This window comes from Prenolepis imparis, unplaced genomic scaffold (genome assembly GCF_030444845.1).
Source record: "Prenolepis imparis isolate NDT839.2.m4 unplaced genomic scaffold, iyPreImpa1.0 SCAF_3, whole genome shotgun sequence".
NCBI classification, from domain to species: domain Eukaryota; kingdom Metazoa; phylum Arthropoda; class Insecta; order Hymenoptera; family Formicidae; genus Prenolepis; species Prenolepis imparis.
In genome coordinates, this window is record NW_028141161.1 from 19,814,979 (window position 1) to 19,833,568 (window position 18,590).

An 18,590-nucleotide genomic window follows, 5' to 3' on the forward strand; every position below is an offset into this window, starting at 1 on the left:
TCCTTGCATTTTGTATTAAAAATACATAATTAATGCAATATTCTTTAAAATCCTTTACTACCTTAAAAACATATTCGTCAAGAATCAGGGCTCTATATTAGGGCTTTATATTGGATCAAAATTATATATCTAAAATGCATTTCTTAAGATATTTTGTAAAAAGAAAAAAATAATTTAATAATACAGATAAAATCTAGAAAATAAAAGATTTCTTATCTTTTCATAAGACAAGATTTTATATAGAATTTCTCGCTCGTGCATTCATATACACGATTAGAAATTTATGTCGGTATTCCTTGCATTTTGTATTAAAAATGCATAATTAATGCAGTATTCTTTAAAATCCTTTACTACCATTAAAAACATATTCATCAAGAATCAGAGCTCTATATTAGGGCTTTATATTGGATCAAAATTATATATCCAAAATGCATTTCTTAAGATATTTTGTAAAAAGAAAAAAATAATTTAATAATACAGATAAAACCTAGAAAATAAAAGATTTCTTATCTTTTCATAAGACAAGATTTTATATAGAATTTCTCACTCGTGCATTCATGTACACGATTAGAAATTTATGTCGGTATTCCTTGCATTTTGTATTAAAAATGCATAATTATTACAGTATTCTTTAAAATCCTCTACTACCGTAAAAAAATATTCGTCAAGAATGAGGGCTTCATATAGGATTAAAATATTGATTTTATACAAATTACTTTTTTCTAATTATAATTTTCGCAAATAATTAAAAACTCACCGGCACACGATGCGCAGTAGCGGACTTGTAACCTATAAAATAGAAATATCCAAATTATATAAAGCAGTATTCAAAATAAATATTTTAAAAAAATTGCGTATAACTAAATTTTTGTTTAATTTTTAAACAAATATTTTTAAAAAATTTTATAATTTACAAAAATGAACTTTTAAATCTAAATTTTATAAAATACATAATAAATTAATAGTCTAATTTTTATATAAATAATTATATAAAATTCTCTTAAACATATATATATATATATAATTTTACAAAAATATTATAATTATTGTAAATATTGTATATTAAATATTTTAAATATTTTAAAATAAAATCTCTGTACATATATTGGTGTGTACGCATATGTGAAGAGTATGTTATACAGTTTATATTTTACAATAATATAAAATTATTACCGCGAGCAATTAATTGCACAAATTATAATAAATATTAAATTAATTACTCACTCAAGAAATTCTCCGCCAATGCCCGATGCCTCGCCGGGCCTCCACCTCCTCTCGTTTTGTCCACTCGTCCTTTAAATTAAACACACAATTTTATAAAAATATTGTATATTAAATATTGTAAATATTTTAAAATAAAATCTCTGTATATATAGGCGCGCACGCGTACGTAAAGAGTATACATATATTATATGGTTTATATTTCACAATAATATAAAATTATTACCGCGAACAAATTAATTACAAAAACTACTCACTCAAAGGTTGCTCAGCCGATGCCCGATGCCTCCCCGGGCCTCCACCTCCTCTCTTTTTTTGGCACCGACACAACACTTACACTGACTCTACAAACATATATATCTACGACTCACTCGCGAAAACATAATTAATTACGATCGCGCGCACGGTAATTAGATATCAGAATATAATCGCGCGCGCGCGGAAATTATCAGAATATAATGATCACACTCGCGACATCTCGACGCGCGCTTTATTACTTCGCGTAATGGAGAATAATGCAAAGGTTAAGACTCGCACTCGAAATAAGATAGGATCCGCCGGCGGATCAAAAACGACGCGACCAAACTCACGAATTCACTCACCACGGCACGGTACTATACTTTTCTGTCGTCAATCGGTATAAAAACACGCGGTCGAATGCAATTGTACTTACTAAGTAAACGCGTCGTAACACAACTCGATGCGAAGCCGGTCCGTGATATTTCGTTAATGGCCCAAGTGTTCAAAGCTCGAGATATCGACAGCTTCAACTCGAACTGCTCCTTCGATATTCGAGATTTATCGATACGCGAGTCGAGTCAACGCGATTAAAGCCCCTTGCACAATGCTAAGCGATAGCGATAGGAATAGCGATAACGATGGAAAAATATCTATTCTCTGTTCTTATTGGTGGAATAAAAAATATTTACCAATAGGAACAGAGGTTAGATACTATTCTATCGCTATCGCTATTCCTATCGCTATCGCCTAGCATTGTGCAAGGGCCTTAACGCATTCAAAAATTGAATTAAAATCAAACTTTAACATTGCGTAAAGGCCTGTGTCCACGATCCGAGTTTTCGGATCGTGGACACAAGGCTTAAGAAGAATAGGGGTTAGATTAGGTATTATATAATAATTTATATTTTATAATAATTTCGTAGAAATTATTATATAATACCTAACTTAACCTAACCCTAACCTATTCATCTTTACGCAATGCTAAAGTTTGATTTTAATCGACATAATATTTTCTACGAAAATTCCATAAAATATACGTATATGATTGATATTATTAATTAATAGATTATTATTAATACCGTTTCGTTACTTTAATCACTCAACGATCCGTGTATTACTTGGCCTAATCGAGGAAAATGACGGAGATACGGTTGCGTTCGGAAACGTGTCACCGAGTGCATTCCCTCTCTTTCTATATCTTTTCTCTCTCAGTGATGTAGAAAGAGAGGGAATGCCCGAGGAGTGCATTCCCTCTCTTTCTATAGCCGGTATTCATAGTCGGTTCTTATATTTAAGACTGTCTTAAGTACAATCTTAAGATGTGATTAACCAATCACAGAGCCGTATTTGCATCTTAAGACATTACTTAAGACGATCTTGAAATGAGAACGGACTATGAATACCGGCCTATATCTTTTCTCTCTCAGTGATGTAGAAAGAGAGGGAATGCACTCCTCAGGTGACGTTTCCGAACGCAGCCGCAAAGTAGAGAAGAGAAACTCAAAGCGCGCAATTTCACGACTTTAATATATTTATAAAAATAATAAACTAAAATAAAATATATTAAATATTTAATATATTTAAATATAAATATATAAAATAATATATATATATAATATTTAATATTTATAATATTTAATATTTAATATATAATATTTATAATATAAATATTTAATATATATATTATATATTTAATATTTAAATGAATATATTGTGCACTGCTTGTAACATGAAATAATTACATTTAATATGTCCCGATATTCTCTCGCGTTTCGGAGGACGTGGAACTATGAACTATACTTTCTCGCATGAGTCTCACAGCGACGTGAAGTTAACAACACGTCACAATAACACAGGTACTGGACGATATTTTTCTCGTTTCTTATTCTTAGGATAACAATTGTCTGCAAATTTATGAAATACAAAAAGTAAGTAGACAATCAAAGTAAGGTTTTCTTTCGTAACTAACCTTTGTCATTCGTGTCTTGAACGTACAAAGCTGATTTTCTAATCTTTGTTAGAGTCCTAACCTTTATTTCTCATTCTTTAGGAAAAGGAAGATTAGTATAATACGATTGCTCGGTCGAGTGAATTGAAAGATGAGTAAATACGTAAATTTGGCGAACGTGGCCACTAATTATGCCATGCGTATGAATCGCCTGAGTAATCGAATTTTCGGAGAAGTGGTCACACCGACTTATCGGAAATCGATGAAAGTCGTGAAGATCTTCAGCGAGAAACCGGTGCATAAACGACCGGAGATCGTGGAATATTATCCAAGATACGAGCAGACGGAGAAACTAATGGTGAAACTGCGCGATTATGGTCTATTCAGGGACGAGCATAAAGATTTCAAAGAGGAATATCAACGCTTGAGGGCACTCCGTGGTAAACCGAGATGGATTCCACCTCCGTACAGACACAAATTTAAATCATCCGAAAATTAAATAGCATATTTTGTGCTATAAAGTATGTATTTTATTTATAAACAATATGTTGCAAATTATGGAGTAGATTACAATTAATAATTTTTTTTTTATCGCTCTTTTATCCCTAAAAGTTATATACATTAAAAGGGATATTTTAACATATTTGAATAGACTGAAGTAACGCGTTACCTGAATTAGCATTTACGCTGTTACATGAACTTACAAGCAAATATTTTAGGAGAAATATATAAAAGGAATTTATTATAAATTTCTAACGATACAACGATATGGCACATAAGTATATATATTCGAGTATATAGAATCCTATATTAATATTTACAGATTTATATATATATATATATATAATATTACAGTCTGTTATATATATCATATTTTTTAATATAAAATCACATCCTTATTCTACTACTAAGATATCTTCATGAATGTATTTGTCGAGGCAGTTTATTCTTGTAGTTTACAACTCTTGCTTTGCATACTGGGAATTATTATTCAAAATTCCTTTATTATTTGATTCCTTTTTTTTCTTTTTTTCGAGATCTTTCCCAGTGTCTCCTTTCTCGTACAGGCAAGAATCATTTCCATCTTTCAATGCACGCTCGGAACATAAATATCTAAATAGTAAACAACAAACAATATTAATACTAATAATAATAAATATTATTTATTATTATTAAAACAAATATATAAGACATTACTTAATTAAAGAAACTTTTCCCTGATGATTGTTATACCAGTCTTCGATATCAGCTTCGTGATTCTCTAGCAAATCTTCACATTGTGTTTTTAGAGTCGTTATCTCGACAGAAGGCTTGTCCCATAATTCATACGGAATTCCCAACTCTACTTTAACTCCCTTGTTCCTATAACCATTTATTTGTTATAATTTCCAGATTATTCTATAATATCACTGTATATTAAGTGTCTTACACAAGATTATGCAGTGTCGTGAACGTTTGACTCATTCCCTTTGCAAATCTCGTACTATCTGTACGTTCTTTGTGTATATTGTACTCCAATATACGCTCGCAAACATTTTCCAGAGACTCTACTAAACGTAACTCTCTGAAAAGAAACAAGCATTCTATAAATTTTTTATTAAAATAATCTTTCACATATTGTCTTAATTTATTATAAGATACTTACGATTTCTTGTAATCTTTTTTCTTTTTTGGGGCATCTACTGAATATCCAATCTCTAATACATCATGTGTTTTTCCAGTTTCGTCTAATCTAGCTTCGAGTTCTGTAGCTAAAACTTTGCATACTGCGTAACAAAAAGTTATTGTTAATTCCAACTGATAATCATTATTATTATTATTTATAAATGTTTGTTGAACAAGAGATTTATAAATAAGAGATTGAGAGATTTATAAATAATCTCTCAATATTAAGCAATATGTTTTAAATTTACATTTTTGTCTTAAAAAAATATTGCTCCAAACTAAGATAAAAAGATCACCTTCACATTTGTTGGCGTATTTTACTCCTTGTTCTTCTTCGAGATTACCGAAAGCGGAATATGCCAATAATAAATTAATTACAATTGCAAGATTCACGAGCATCGTGACTTATAATAAAAAAGGAATATTAACTGGAAAATCATGAAATTATTGGAATGTTATTGAAATATGTATCGTACAGTGAAATATAGAATATAACATTCAACGACGATCACAATAACTTCGTCTCGTTTATACCGATATACACTAATATTATTATAAACGTGTACAACGTACGTGTGTGGATCTGTCATTGGTTAACGAATAGGGAATTTCTAGGACTCACTAAAAAATATTGGGGAACTCTAGAAATTCTCTATGAGAAATCCAATCAATTGTTCATTCAAGAGATACGATCCGAGTCAGCTGTTCTTCAGAAGGAGGGGATGTTAAGAATGTAGGATTCGATACACCACGTGCTTGTTTGTAAATGCATACGTATTTTTGAATAACGCTAAAAATGAGCATTAAAGAAGCGTAAGTGTTTTATTCCTATGAATAAGAATATATTTTAGTGTTCTTTTTATAATTTCTTTATGTAGTATATCCTGTTTTTGAGAGAGAGATAATGATTGTTATATTTATAGATTTGAAGTGGAATGCAAGCATGGAGCATTTTATACCGGCGGCGATGTACAAGTAAGTTTCTGAAAGAATTGATCTATTTTATCGCATTAATAACGTAATAATTTCATTGCAGTGGAGTGCAGATGCACAACATTTATTCTGCCAGAAAGGAGGCACCATTTCGATACTATCTGTGAGCAAAAGCTCTGTGATATCATCGTTGGGTGAGATAAAGACTGATCAACAGGAGGATACAATAAATTGTTTTGCTCTTGGTGACGATGGTACGAGCATATTCACTCATCACAAAAGTGGACTGTTCAAATTATGGGATTGGAAAGGTAACGACTCAAATTTAATAGATGCTTTATAAATCAAGCTTCAATACAATATATTCTTGAAACTAACTTTGACTCTTTTTGTTTCTAATCAGTCAATAAGTTGATGAAATTATGGAAGTCTATCCATAAAGGACCCGTAACACGAATAGTTCTTTCAAATAATAATGCCTTAATGGCATCTGGTGGAAGTGATAGTGCAGTCAGATTGTGGAACTTGCAGCATCACGCTTGCACACATAATTTCAAAGGACTGCAGGGAGTAATTAGGTAATTAGATATTTATATGAAATATGTATAAAATGCTATATTTCAAAATGTTTAATAGTCAGAAAATTAATATCAATACTTTTATTCTTATTTAGTGTATTGGAATTTCATCCGGATATTACAAAACAACTTCTTTTCGGCGCTGGCGACGACACTAAGATTCATGGCTGGGATATCAATACTGGACAGAAAAAGGTTACTTTATCTGGACATTTTAGTAAAGTTACATCTCTTAGTTTCCATGAAAATGGAAATTATTTAATTAGGTAAGAAAGAACTTTAGAACATACTTTGCAAATAAAATTACCATAATAATAATTAATAATCTTGTATGCACAGTTCGGGAAGAGATAGAGTGCTGATCTTATGGGATATATCATCTAGAACATCAATACGTGTTTTACCAACATATGAAGGAATAGAAGGAGCATTTATAATATCGCCTCAGTCTTTACCAGCATTTATTAAGTCAAGTAAAAGCGATGATATATACATTGCTTCAGCTGGTGAGAAAGGTATATTAATAATTCAAATACAATTTAACACATCAATACACAAGTAACAAAGGAGTATGCAATTTAACATGAAAATTTTTTTAGGCGTTGTTAAAATTTGGGAAATGAAGGCAGGCAAATTGATTTATACGCAAGACAACTCTTTGGTATCACCAGCTAAGGAAGAAGGGAGTTTATCGATCACTCGCTTACTTTATAACAGTACCCATAATATTTTTGCAGTGGTATCTGTCGATCATAATATTATCATTCATTCATTGGAGTCGTTTGAATGTAAGAAACAGGTTGGTATGCTTTGCATAAAATTCTATATAAAAAATAATTTTATAAATATTAATCCATCTATATAATAAATTGGGACAGTTGGTAGGTTATAGCGATGAAATTCTAGATGTTGCATACCTTGGAGCTAATGACAGTCACATTGCGCTCGCGACTAACAGTTGTGACATAAAACTTTACGATGTTGCATCTATGAATTGTCAATTATTGTGTGGTCACAGTGATAGCATTTTGGCCTTAGCTACGACTCCGGCGAATGTAAATTTGCTTATATCTTCAGCTAAGGTACTTATCTTTTATTAACAACAATAATAATAATAACTGACATTTTTATATATACAAAATTATTTACAGGATAATAGTGTTCGTGTATGGCTATTTGATAAAGAGATGACAATAATGTCTTGCATTGGATGTGCCGTTAGGCATACAGCATCAATCAGTTCTGTTGCTATATCTCAAACATCAACTAAATTCTTTACAACTGTTGCTCAAGATTCATGCCTAAAGCTGTGGGAATTATCCAACAATCTTGAATCACATAGTATGTTAGAAAAAATTTATATATATATATGTACATGCATATATTTGTGTGTAAAATAGAAGATAAGATAAATGTAAGATGATTATTGATATTTACAGAGCAAGATTTGTCATTAAATCCAAGCCACACGATGTTGGCACATCAAAACGAGATGAACTGCGTAACTATTTCGCCGAATGATAAACTGATTGCTACAGCGTCGCAAGATAAGACTGCTAAGGTATCATTACAATAAACTTGCTTACATATGTGCATAAATAATTTTAAGATTATATATGACATTTAAAAATTATAATACAATATATGATTATATATGACATTTAAAAATTATAATACAATATCTATATGATCTATAAGATTATATATGACATTTAAAAATTATAATACAATATCTATATTATAGCTGTGGTCTGCTGAGAATTTGCAATTGCTCGGAGTGTTTCATGGTCATCGAAGAGGCGTATGGTGCGTTCGATTCTCGCCGGTTGATCAAGTTCTCTTAACAACGTCCGCCGATTGTACAATGAAATTATGGTCCTTGACAGAACTCAATTGTCTGAAGGTAAAAGAGAAATTTTATACTCGTAGATTTTATTATAACTTTATTCTTTTTTTCTTATCGCAGACCTTTGAAGGCCACGAATCCTCCGTCTTAAGAGGAGAGTTTCTGTCACACGGTATGCAGCTAATCACATCAGGTGGAGATGGTCTTCTGAAGTTGTGGAATATTAAAACGTCCGAGTGTATTTCTACTTTAGACCAACACGAGAGTCACGTTTGGACTCTTGTAGGTGAGTCTATTTGATCCAGAGAATATCTTGTAACAATCGATATTTTATAAATACATGTATAATATTCTTCTTATCTAGTTGCTAAAGATGAAAAACACATCATCAGCGGAGGTAGCGACTCATTGCTAGTCATTTGGAGGGATGTAACTGAAGAGAGGAAGACGCGAGCTGCACAAGAACGAGAGCGGCTCGTGTTTGAGGAACAAAAGTTGGCCAATTTACTAAAGGCTGAAGAGCTTCAAGCTGCGCTGCGATTGGCTCTAAAGATGGAACGACCATTGCAAGTTCTTAAAATTATAGAAGGTACAATTGTCAATATCTCTTATACTATGATTATGTCTAAACTATCATTATGTCTGATTTAATTTTGTAATGTTGATATTGTATGACTCAACAATGATAAATGCACATATTATTTGTAACATTTCATATTATCGTATAATGTATATGTATATATATGTATATTTTATATTATTCAAGATAACATAACTTAATTACTATTTTTAAATTATTTAAACTTTTTTTATTGCTTACAAATTTGTATATTTTTTTATGCACTTAACTTGTGTTTTTTTTTTATCTTTTATACATTTTATATATAAAATATATTTCTTTTGTGGCAGCTCTATTGCAGAAACAAAGCGACGAGCTTGTAGAAATAATAAGCGAATTAAAACCAGCCCGCAAGGAAGCGTTACTCAGGTGCGCAATTTCGTGGAATACAAACAGTCGGAATTCACATGCTGCTCAGGTATAAGATTTAATAGTTCAGATATTTAATAATTTAAAATTTAAAGATTTAAAAAAATTTATATAATTATTAATTGATTTAATGATTTAATCACAGAGTTATAACTGATTTTTAAAGTCTTCGATATATTGACAAAACGTAACATACATACATATGTGTACATCTCTTGTATACTTTTTTGTCTTGTTATTATTTTTAGATAGTTATAAATGCCTTAATGAGAGAAATCGGAACTCAGGAGCTGCAGATACCAGGTTTATCTTCCACTCTAGAAACTATGATACCTTATACTGATAGACACTTTAAAAGATTGACAAAACTTTTACAAGATCTTTACTTATTAACATATACTGTTAATTGTATGAAACCTGATATTATGTCAGTTAGCAATAAATAACTTACATATAACACATATATTATATATGTTATATGTGTATGTTATATATGTACAATATGTACATAATATTACATATAAGGATATATAAGAATAAATTGTACAATTTTTTTTATTTTTTTACTCCATATGATTGTTGCCTGATTTTTCATTAAGTTATTATCTGTTTGATTACGAATTACATTTTGAGTGCTTATTACTTTTGCAGTAAACTGTGCAATAATAATAATGCTAAATGAAAATGAATAGAAGACGTATATATCTGCATGCGTAATCATATCGTGATAAAGCTTACAAGTTCAGGAGGAAGATAAGAAAAATTTCACTACACAAAGATGTGAATCATGGATCATTATATTGAATTTGTAGCATTTTTTATAACATGAGTAAATAATCACACATTAGATGGATTATTCCAGGAAGCAGTGAGTCGTTTAGTGATATCTGATATTGAGTCGCGCGTTTTAAATTAGTGCATTGCGTTAGACAATGATGTATAAATTACACAATGACTACGGATGAATGCAAGAGTCTATACATTTATAAGTCTTAAACACATAATGAGTGTGTGCATGTATTTGTTGATCTCACACATTATCTCAGAGAATATGTATGTGCTTCAAACGAGTCTGGAGAACTCACCATGAGAGAGTGGGAGCAAGGTTTGGTCTGGGCGTCTGGTTTCCAACAAATTTGCTCACCCAAGTATACTCGCAGGCTACAAAGGAAGATCAGTCGGAATTCATTAGTTGTACTGTTAAGTGACGAAGAAAACTTAAGAATGACTCTCGGAGGAAGGGTCTTCGTCCTGGCGCTCTTCGTTCATCTGTCACGGCTACCATCGCTCGTGGACGCAACAGTGTAAGTCGTACGTTTCATTCAATTAATAATATAAAAAATAAAGAAAAGCAAAAATATATCATGCCGGAAACGTGAAACGACCTATCCAGGTCGCACGTTGAAGATATGTTGAGATTTATTTTCTATAATATAGATATATATACATTAGCCCTTTGCATTAAAATCATCTTTTCCCAGATGTATAGTTTTCTTTTTCGTGAACCAAAGACATCAACGTCTGTAGTCTTAAAATTATGACCGGTCGACCACGTGCTTGAGAGATGTTTGACATCTTAAGTTCGCGAAAAATAGTCTGAGAAACGTGATTCTAACGCAAGGGATTTAATGAAAGTATATCTCAGTCATCAGATAGAGATGTGCCAACGCCAGGATTTAAATATATATATATTCGCGCATTTTACACACATATTTATAATTTAATATATGTATCTATAATATATAAAATACATATCTCAACACGCATTAATTGTATAATACGAGGGTAAATCAAAAAGTAAAGGGACAAATAAAGAAAAACACATTTATTTTAACCTATGTGGAAAATTTACATATCATTTTTCGACATAATCCCCACCAACATCGATACATTTGATCCACTACTTCTACTTAATAAACTTCTGTATTTCATCCTGGAAGAAAGATTTGGGTTGGATGCGTAGCCAGTTATGCACCACTGCAATGACCTTCTCATCCAAAGAAAATTTTTTTTCTTTTTTCTTTTCATCTTTTCGGTTTATTAAAAGAAGCACTACGAAGAAAAAATTTTTCTTCGGATGAGAAGGTCATTGCAGTAGTGCATAACTGGCTACGCATCCAACCCAAATCTTTCTTCCAGGATGAAATACAGAAGCTTATTAAGTAGTGGATCAAATGTATCGATGTTGGTGGGGATTATGTCGAAAAATAATATGTAAATTTTCCACATAGGTTAAAATAAATGTGTTTTTCTTTATTTGTCCCTTTACTTTTTGACTTACCCTCGTATATACTTAAATATAAAAATATCAAAGTTTAGCAAAGAGCATTTTTTCTGCTGGTATTTAAATACAAAATATAGTATAAATTAATAAATATAATATAAACACAAATATAAAGTATAAATAATAACTGAATCTTAATAAATATTTGAAATTTTTGCTTTTTTTACAAGAGAGGATTATGCTTATTCGCTGCATGCAGATCAGCTCTTGAGTAATGTTACATTATTAATGATTCTTGTAAAATATATGCTTCATAAATTTTGCAAAACCGCAAAGTTTACTTGCTCGCGGTTCATACCGCCGTCATCATTGGTTTCCATCGTTATCGAAAGGGTTTTGCACATTGTAAAATAATACAAAACGATGAAGAGAGAAAAGAAAACACGTTAATGCCATTCATTCTTTTATTCTTTTTCCTCGCGAATAATATATCTTTTACGTAAGTCCGAAGCTGTGTTGTTCACGTGTTAGATCACAAGGAAATACGGCGTCATAAGGTAAAATTCGCGTAATATTATTTTTAACCTTGTGAAATTTTATAGCTGCTTTCAAACTTATTAGTGCATAACATTCGACCTTCGAAGTTCTCGTAAAATGCGATCAACCGGTACCATTAACGAATTAGAGTAATGCAAATTATTCCGTAGTGAAAGAAAGAGCGTTTTTATTAAGGCGCAAAAATTCTTCTCGTAATTTGAAAAGACGAATTTTAAAAAAATTGGTAACAAAATACTTGAACTATCCTTCGTTTTTGTACGCGCGCAAAAGAGCCCGTCATGTTTCGACAGTAAACAAACATCGTGACGGATTCACACTTGTTCAAATATCGGCATTTAAATTTAACTTTTGCCTTCTCATCAATCTCTTTCGCTCTTCATCGCGAACTTTACCATTATTACATTTGCTAGCTTCGTGACTCTTCGTTTGCTCTAAATATCTTGAAAGAAAAAATTGACCAAAAAAATATATAAAAGAGATCAGTCGAGTAGAAATCTATGGAGAATAGCATGTATATTATAAACACGGAATGCACAAAGTATTTATTCAACTTGATCATTTTTTAAAAATATCTTTGTTTAAGTTTTCTATTAAGAATATAAAAAAAATTTCAGATTAAAGTTCGTCCTAGGGGGATATCTTATGTTTAACTTTTTTTTGCAACATTAATCAATTCTTATAGTCATGATCTGCATATAAAAGTATTACAAAATTATTGAAAAGTGAAAATAATTATTTTATACTGAATCTATTTATTTAAAACGTTTTTGAAATTATATAAATGTAATTTAAAATAAATAGAAACTATATCTCTCTTCAGATTTCGACTCTCAGAACAAACTTATAAAGTGCTCTTTTTAGATTAAACTCGTAATTTCGATCCAAGGAATTTTTTGTGTAACTCTTAAGTAATAAGGAAAATGTATGAAATAGTAAAATTAAATGAAGCATTTTGCACACGCGGAATAATAAATTATAAAATTTATAAAGAGCATTTCTGAGATTTATAAAAAAATATTTTTAAAGACTTTTTTTTTAGAAATTTTAGAGATATATTTTAAAAACATTCTGATTCGTAATTGATTTCTTTTATATTATTTCTCCGTAACTAAAATTACCTGTACAAATATTTATTGTTCAGTATACCTTGCAGTATACCTTGTGACACTTTGCATATCATACGACACGGTATAACGTCAGAGAGAATTTTAATCCTAATCTCAATTGGTACATACAATTTCATAGGGACACGTAAATATGCTGGTATCTTATATAAACAAGATGTTTGGCGAAGATATTTAACGTTATAAATTCAAGTAGCACACAGAGTGTGAGATAAGAACTTAATATAGTCGGCGGCGTTCTTTTGTGAATTCTCTTACGAATAAAGCACTCGGAGCATTTAATAATTTGTAGATCATTGCTTCGCGGAATTTGATAGCGCGTCGAATCTTTATAGATTTGTGCTTATAATTAACCGATTTGCGATAAACCGCAAAATCTTCGGTTCTCGTGAGCAAGTAACATGCGCACATCAAGTGACAAGAAAATTAGTTTCAGTGCACAATCATATATATTCTATATAGCCAATGTCATTTGTAACTGTTACAGTGTAACATGTCATTTACATCAATACAAAACACTAATGAACAATACGTCAGAAACATACGCTCGAAGAGATGAGGTCTAGAATATTAATTATAGCTATTTTTCTTTCAAAGCTAGATCTGCCGGCTATATTTATAACATGTGTTTCATTACTATTATTGCATTTAAGTATCGTATGAAAGCCTTTGTATGTATTCTCTATTATAGTTCAAAGTTATAGATATTTAAAATCACTTTAAGCATTTCAAATATTTTAATAAATATAATAAATATTCATTAACATATATATATAAATATATTTAAGTATATTTAAATATATTTAAGTATACTTTCTGAAGGATATATTTAAAAGTTTATTGTTAGTTTTTTTTAATATTCTTAGTTCTTTATATTCTTATCTTTGAACACGCAAAACTTCTTCTTTTAGATATCTTGCTTCTTCAAATATGTTTTAGAAAAATCTTAAGCTATTTTGCGATAATACGCAATTTATCGAGATCGTCATTTTTCTGCTACGGGAGCTTTTGCGAGTTATTTTTATTAGAGAATTTATACATTCAAGAATAAAACTTGCAATCGTGTAAGAAAGCGCGCGTCTTTCGACCTGAAATGTACCTATATGTCTAATAAATTCTAAAGATAGATTTGACATTTCACGCGCGTTTGAAGAAAACTCAACACTGTTTATTACAGATTGGGAAATTGCCCGTCCTTCGGTAGTTCCATGACGCAAACGGAACTTTTACAAGAATTGGCGAACGAATGTCGTTACGATAAAATGGTTAGACCACCGGGGGTGATTAACGCTACGGACCCGATCAGGATTTACACGAAAGCCTTCATCTACACAATAAAGTCCAACATGGCCAAAACTCTGGTATATTTTTGTGTACAATTGTACTTATATCTTATATCTTACGCACGAATACTAGCGGATCCTAAAATCGATAATAATAATAATAGGGGAGATGGTTTCAAAATTATTTGGTTTAATATTTTCCTCGATATCACGCTTAACTTTTATTCAAAGATCAACGATGAAGATGTGATGAAACTTCTGATTTCAATTTTAATTTTCTTAATTTTTTTTTTTTTTATTTGGAAAGGAGAGTTTTAAACCCCAAACTCTCTTCCTCCTCTGAGATCCGCCAGTGCGCATACTAATACGCAAAGAGAATTTTCTCTTAGAATTTACCTTGAAAATCATGGTAATCGTGGGACAATATGATATGGAAAGAATTTTATGAGAATTTCTCTGATTAATATTTATCACAATAAAAAATAATATATCTATCACAATAAAATATAAAATATGTTTGATTAATTTTACTATATAGTTAGTAAATTTTACTATATAGTTTAGTAAAATTAATCAAACATATTTTATATTTTATTGTGATAGATATTATTATTTTTTATTGTGATAAATATTAATCAGAGAAATTCTCATAAAATTCTTTTCATACCATATTGTCCCACGATTATCATGATTTTCAGGGTAAATTCTAAGAGAAAATTTTCTCTGTGTATAAGTATCACCTCGCGAGGATCGATAATAAAGATAGAATAAATGATGTATTGCAGCAATTTGACGTGCATCTGATGCTGCAGTTCCGATATCTTGATAAACGACTGAAATTTTCGGACATTGCACCTTACATGACTCAGATATACGGTGGTCAGAACGCTCACGCTCTGATCTGGACTCCTACTGTATACGTCGCGAATGAACGTACCTCGGCGGTGATGGGAAACGGCGTCAAGGATCTGCTCATCTCCATCAGTCCTTATGGCATGGTTATTTTGAATACGAGGTATTCGGATGATATTTAATCTCGAAGAGAATCGCGAATCTCATATGATTAGACGAAAAAAAATTCGAGTAATTAAATCAATTTTGATTTCCTCTATTTACGTCACTTCAATGTAAACTTACAAAATTACTAGGCAAAAGTAGAGATTAATTACGGAGAAATTCGTTTGAATTTCAGACTGGAGGCGACACTCAATTGTGGTCTCCGACTGGAAAAGTTTCCGTTCGACGTGCAAGAGTGTCCGCTGGTCTTCGAAAGCTGTAGGCTGCTATTGTTATATCATTGAGATGGTTTACACGGTGCTTTTTTATTATCGACAACTAGTAGGCTAATAGTATAAAATGCAATATTTCAAAATGCTAAAATAAGCATATTTTTTTCAGCCAGACATGTTAGTTAAGTTAAACCGTTTCAGATTTATTGTGTCAGCTAACAAGAAAGCATCGTGTAAACTTTAACACTCTATGATTCGTGCCAAGTCTTGCTTTGCATGCAACGCAAAGCAAATAATTTATTTTTTCCCCTACACACACTAGGGACTCACAATGTGAACGAAATGGTACTGGACTGGGACGAGAAACCGATTGTTATCGCGAACAATTTGTATCTGACGGAGTACAAGCTCGTCGACACGTGGGTCAATCGCTCCGGAGTATCCTACACCTCATGGCAATATCATTATGGGCATTTCGGTAAAATTCGATCGATTTGAATATTTCGACTTAATTTAAATAAAGAGAAAAAATATACGCGTCTTCAGGCATTTGAATGTCACATGGTTACTAAAGCTACCATATCATTGATTGCAGCCGGCAATTTCAGCTCGATAAATATCACGTTTAAATTAGCACGCGAAATGGGATTCTTCATGATGGACTATTATGTGCCATCTATATTAATCGTGGTGATTTCTTGGGTATCCTTCTGGTTGCATCAAGACGCGAGCGCGCCGCGAATAGTTCTAGGTAAAATATTTGCATATTCTCTCGCAATTAAAGTACGATACACTGGACAAATAATTAATATTTTTGAAATACATGAGACTTATATATTTTCAGGAACAAACACTATCTTAACGTTTATGACGCTCGCGTCGAAAGTGGAAAATTCGTTGCCGAAGGTCTCTTACATAAAGGCAAGTGAGATTTGGTTTTTGGGCTGCACGATATTTCTGTTCGCGGCGATGGTCGAGTTCGCCTTCGTTAATACCATATACCGAAGAAAGTATGTAATATTCTTCATCGAAATTTTTTCTATTCACTTTAACACCTTACATAGTTTCTGACTCACTAGTTCCGATATAAACCGCTTAGAGGTAACGTGTCATGTATAATTGTGCATACAGAAAGAACGTACCGTTGAAAAAAGTCAACAGCAAATACATCCTTAAGTCTACCTTGACACCGCGATTGGCGCGAAAGCAATTCCAGAAGAATACAACCGGATTGGAACGATCGCGATCGTGGTCGTCATTAGATAACGCAAATACAAACAGCGAGCAAGACTTTACGAGTCAAAATTATCTCACCGTACACGTGAGTCGTTTTATATTTAAATAATTCCCAATGTTATTCTATAATATTGTAAAGTACATTGAAAAATAATCTCTTCGAGAAAGAAAACAATTACGTTCATTTTAAGTATTTATTTAAATTTCAGTGATCTCAAACGAAATTACTTTCAAATCTGCCACATAATTTATTTAAAAAAAAAGGTTGTAAAGAAAATTAAATAAAAATTAAATCTTGAGGCTTAATATTTCGAACGTTTTCTTCGGCGAAATTAATCGATTGTATTGATCGTATTGATCGTTTCTAGAGTTTCCCGAGCACGATCAACATCCCGTCGGTGAGGATAGAAGAGGATAAGGATCCGGAACCTGGTTCTGTCGGCAGCATCACGACCATTGACAGCATCACTACCCCTCCATCTAAGCCATTTCCACGCAGGCCGACTCTCGCCAAACTGCATAATTTCACGACGATGACACCACAGGAGATCGCTCAGTGGATCGACAAGCGTAGCAGGATAGTGTTTCCCGTATCATTCATCATATTCAACATTCTCTATTGGTCTTTCATATGGATCTGAGATCTTGTAATCATTTGTTCGATCATATTCGACTCGTATAATGAACTTGGAATGACTTGAAAAAACAGAAACAGAATGGTAGAAGTCGACGAAACCGATGATGCTTCCATTAAAAAGGTACGAAACTGCAATTTTTCAGAAATTATTTATACAATAGTTATACAATTTATACAATAGTTAATTATTACATATACAATAGTTTTCTCGCTAAGAGTAAAATCACTCGGAATTACATTCAAATTAATACACGGAAGCGAAATTCTGTTTTATTGCGATTACTTATAATACTTAGAATATTTTTCAATAGGGTCATTCAAAATGATTGTACAAAATAGAATTAGCAGAGTAGAGACCACGTAATATCTATTTACACATAATATCTAACTCAACGTGTACGTTATTTTTTATCGCTATTTTTATCGCTAATTTATACAGCATCCATTACAAGAGAGATCAAATTCGATCAATCGTGATACAAATGCACTTTGCATGTTAGAGGAACTTAACACTTCTTTCATATCATATTGTATAATCACGTTTTTATTAGAAACAATGAATCACCAAAATCTTGGGTGACGACTTTTTCCCCCTTTTGCCCTCGAAACATTTCCTATCATTCCACGTGCGTGTTCGAGCGAAAAGATACAATCAATCTTAAAGAGATACGATCAGCGCGCGCGCAAGACTTTATAAAATGGATATGTATTCGAGAAACGACATAGAAGTTCAAACGAAGGACACTTTCAGTCGCTTGAAGGGTTGAAAACGTGTCGATTCGCGTTAATTTGCTTGCGATCAAAATTCTTCTATATCTATGCGAAGTAATTAAAGGGCTAAAATTCATCCAGAGCAGTCTTGAAAAAAAATAACGGTATG

The 18,590-nt window shown here is 31.7% G+C and overlaps 4 protein-coding genes and 1 long non-coding RNA gene across 10 annotated transcripts; 3 read left to right on the plus strand and 2 right to left on the minus strand.

Annotated features, from left to right (window-relative positions):
- Positions 1-585: 585 nt before the first annotated feature.
- On the minus strand, positions 586-2,055 carry LOC145934390 (uncharacterized). The gene is made up of 3 exons (XR_014425023.1): positions 1,479-2,055; positions 1,225-1,293; positions 586-789 (listed from the first exon to the last, which is right to left on the minus strand). It is a non-coding gene; the product is annotated as an uncharacterized LOC145934390 (long non-coding RNA).
- A 1,104-nt stretch (positions 2,056-3,159) lies between these two features.
- On the plus strand, positions 3,160-4,630 carry Mrps33 (mitochondrial ribosomal protein S33). Of its 4 annotated transcripts, none has more exons than XM_083034363.1 (3): positions 3,178-3,389; positions 3,512-3,930; positions 4,022-4,630. In XM_083034363.1, the coding sequence occupies exon 2, from the start codon at positions 3,561-3,563 to the stop codon at positions 3,906-3,908; it is 348 nt and encodes a 115-aa protein (XP_082890489.1). In that variant the 5' UTR covers positions 3,178-3,389; positions 3,512-3,560; the 3' UTR covers positions 3,909-3,930; positions 4,022-4,630. The 4 variants fall into 4 exon arrangements, with proteins under 4 accessions (XP_082890491.1, XP_082890489.1, XP_082890490.1 ...); XM_083034364.1 differs by having other exon boundaries at positions 4,129-4,630; XM_083034365.1 differs by lacking the exon at positions 4,022-4,630 and having other exon boundaries at positions 3,160-3,317; positions 3,512-3,967.
- Cnpyb (FGF signaling regulator protein canopy b) lies at positions 4,204-5,618 on the minus strand. The gene is made up of 5 exons (XM_083034359.1): positions 5,371-5,618; positions 5,055-5,175; positions 4,839-4,973; positions 4,607-4,771; positions 4,204-4,522 (listed from the first exon to the last, which is right to left on the minus strand). The coding sequence occupies exons 1-5, from the start codon at positions 5,471-5,473 to the stop codon at positions 4,366-4,368; spliced, it is 681 nt and encodes a 226-aa protein (XP_082890485.1). The 5' UTR covers positions 5,474-5,618; the 3' UTR covers positions 4,204-4,365.
- A 111-nt stretch (positions 5,619-5,729) lies between these two features.
- On the plus strand, positions 5,730-10,003 carry LOC145934091 (transducin beta-like protein 3). The gene is made up of 15 exons (XM_083034346.1): positions 5,730-5,887; positions 5,998-6,049; positions 6,111-6,318; positions 6,411-6,585; positions 6,681-6,851; positions 6,925-7,100; positions 7,185-7,384; positions 7,464-7,667; positions 7,737-7,926; positions 8,025-8,146; positions 8,330-8,488; positions 8,552-8,717; positions 8,796-9,020; positions 9,341-9,468; positions 9,668-10,003. Exons 1-15 carry the CDS (start codon positions 5,871-5,873, stop codon positions 9,863-9,865), a joined length of 2,391 nt encoding a protein of 796 aa, XP_082890472.1. The 5' UTR covers positions 5,730-5,870; the 3' UTR covers positions 9,866-10,003.
- Positions 10,004-10,360: 357 nt separating this feature from the next.
- LOC145934093 (pH-sensitive chloride channel 2) lies at positions 10,361-18,280 on the plus strand. 3 transcript variants are annotated; one of them, XM_083034349.1, is made up of 9 exons: positions 10,361-10,723; positions 14,503-14,686; positions 15,394-15,623; positions 15,801-15,883; positions 16,160-16,315; positions 16,433-16,588; positions 16,682-16,847; positions 16,969-17,158; positions 17,442-18,280. In XM_083034349.1, exons 1-9 carry the CDS (start codon positions 10,506-10,508, stop codon positions 17,712-17,714), a joined length of 1,656 nt encoding a protein of 551 aa, XP_082890475.1. In that variant the 5' UTR covers positions 10,361-10,505; the 3' UTR covers positions 17,715-18,280. The 3 variants fall into 3 exon arrangements, with proteins under 3 accessions (XP_082890475.1, XP_082890477.1, XP_082890476.1); XM_083034351.1 differs by having other exon boundaries at positions 10,597-10,730; positions 17,442-18,236; XM_083034350.1 differs by lacking the exon at positions 10,361-10,723 and adding an exon at positions 13,389-13,885.
- Positions 18,281-18,590: the final 310 nt, after the last annotated feature.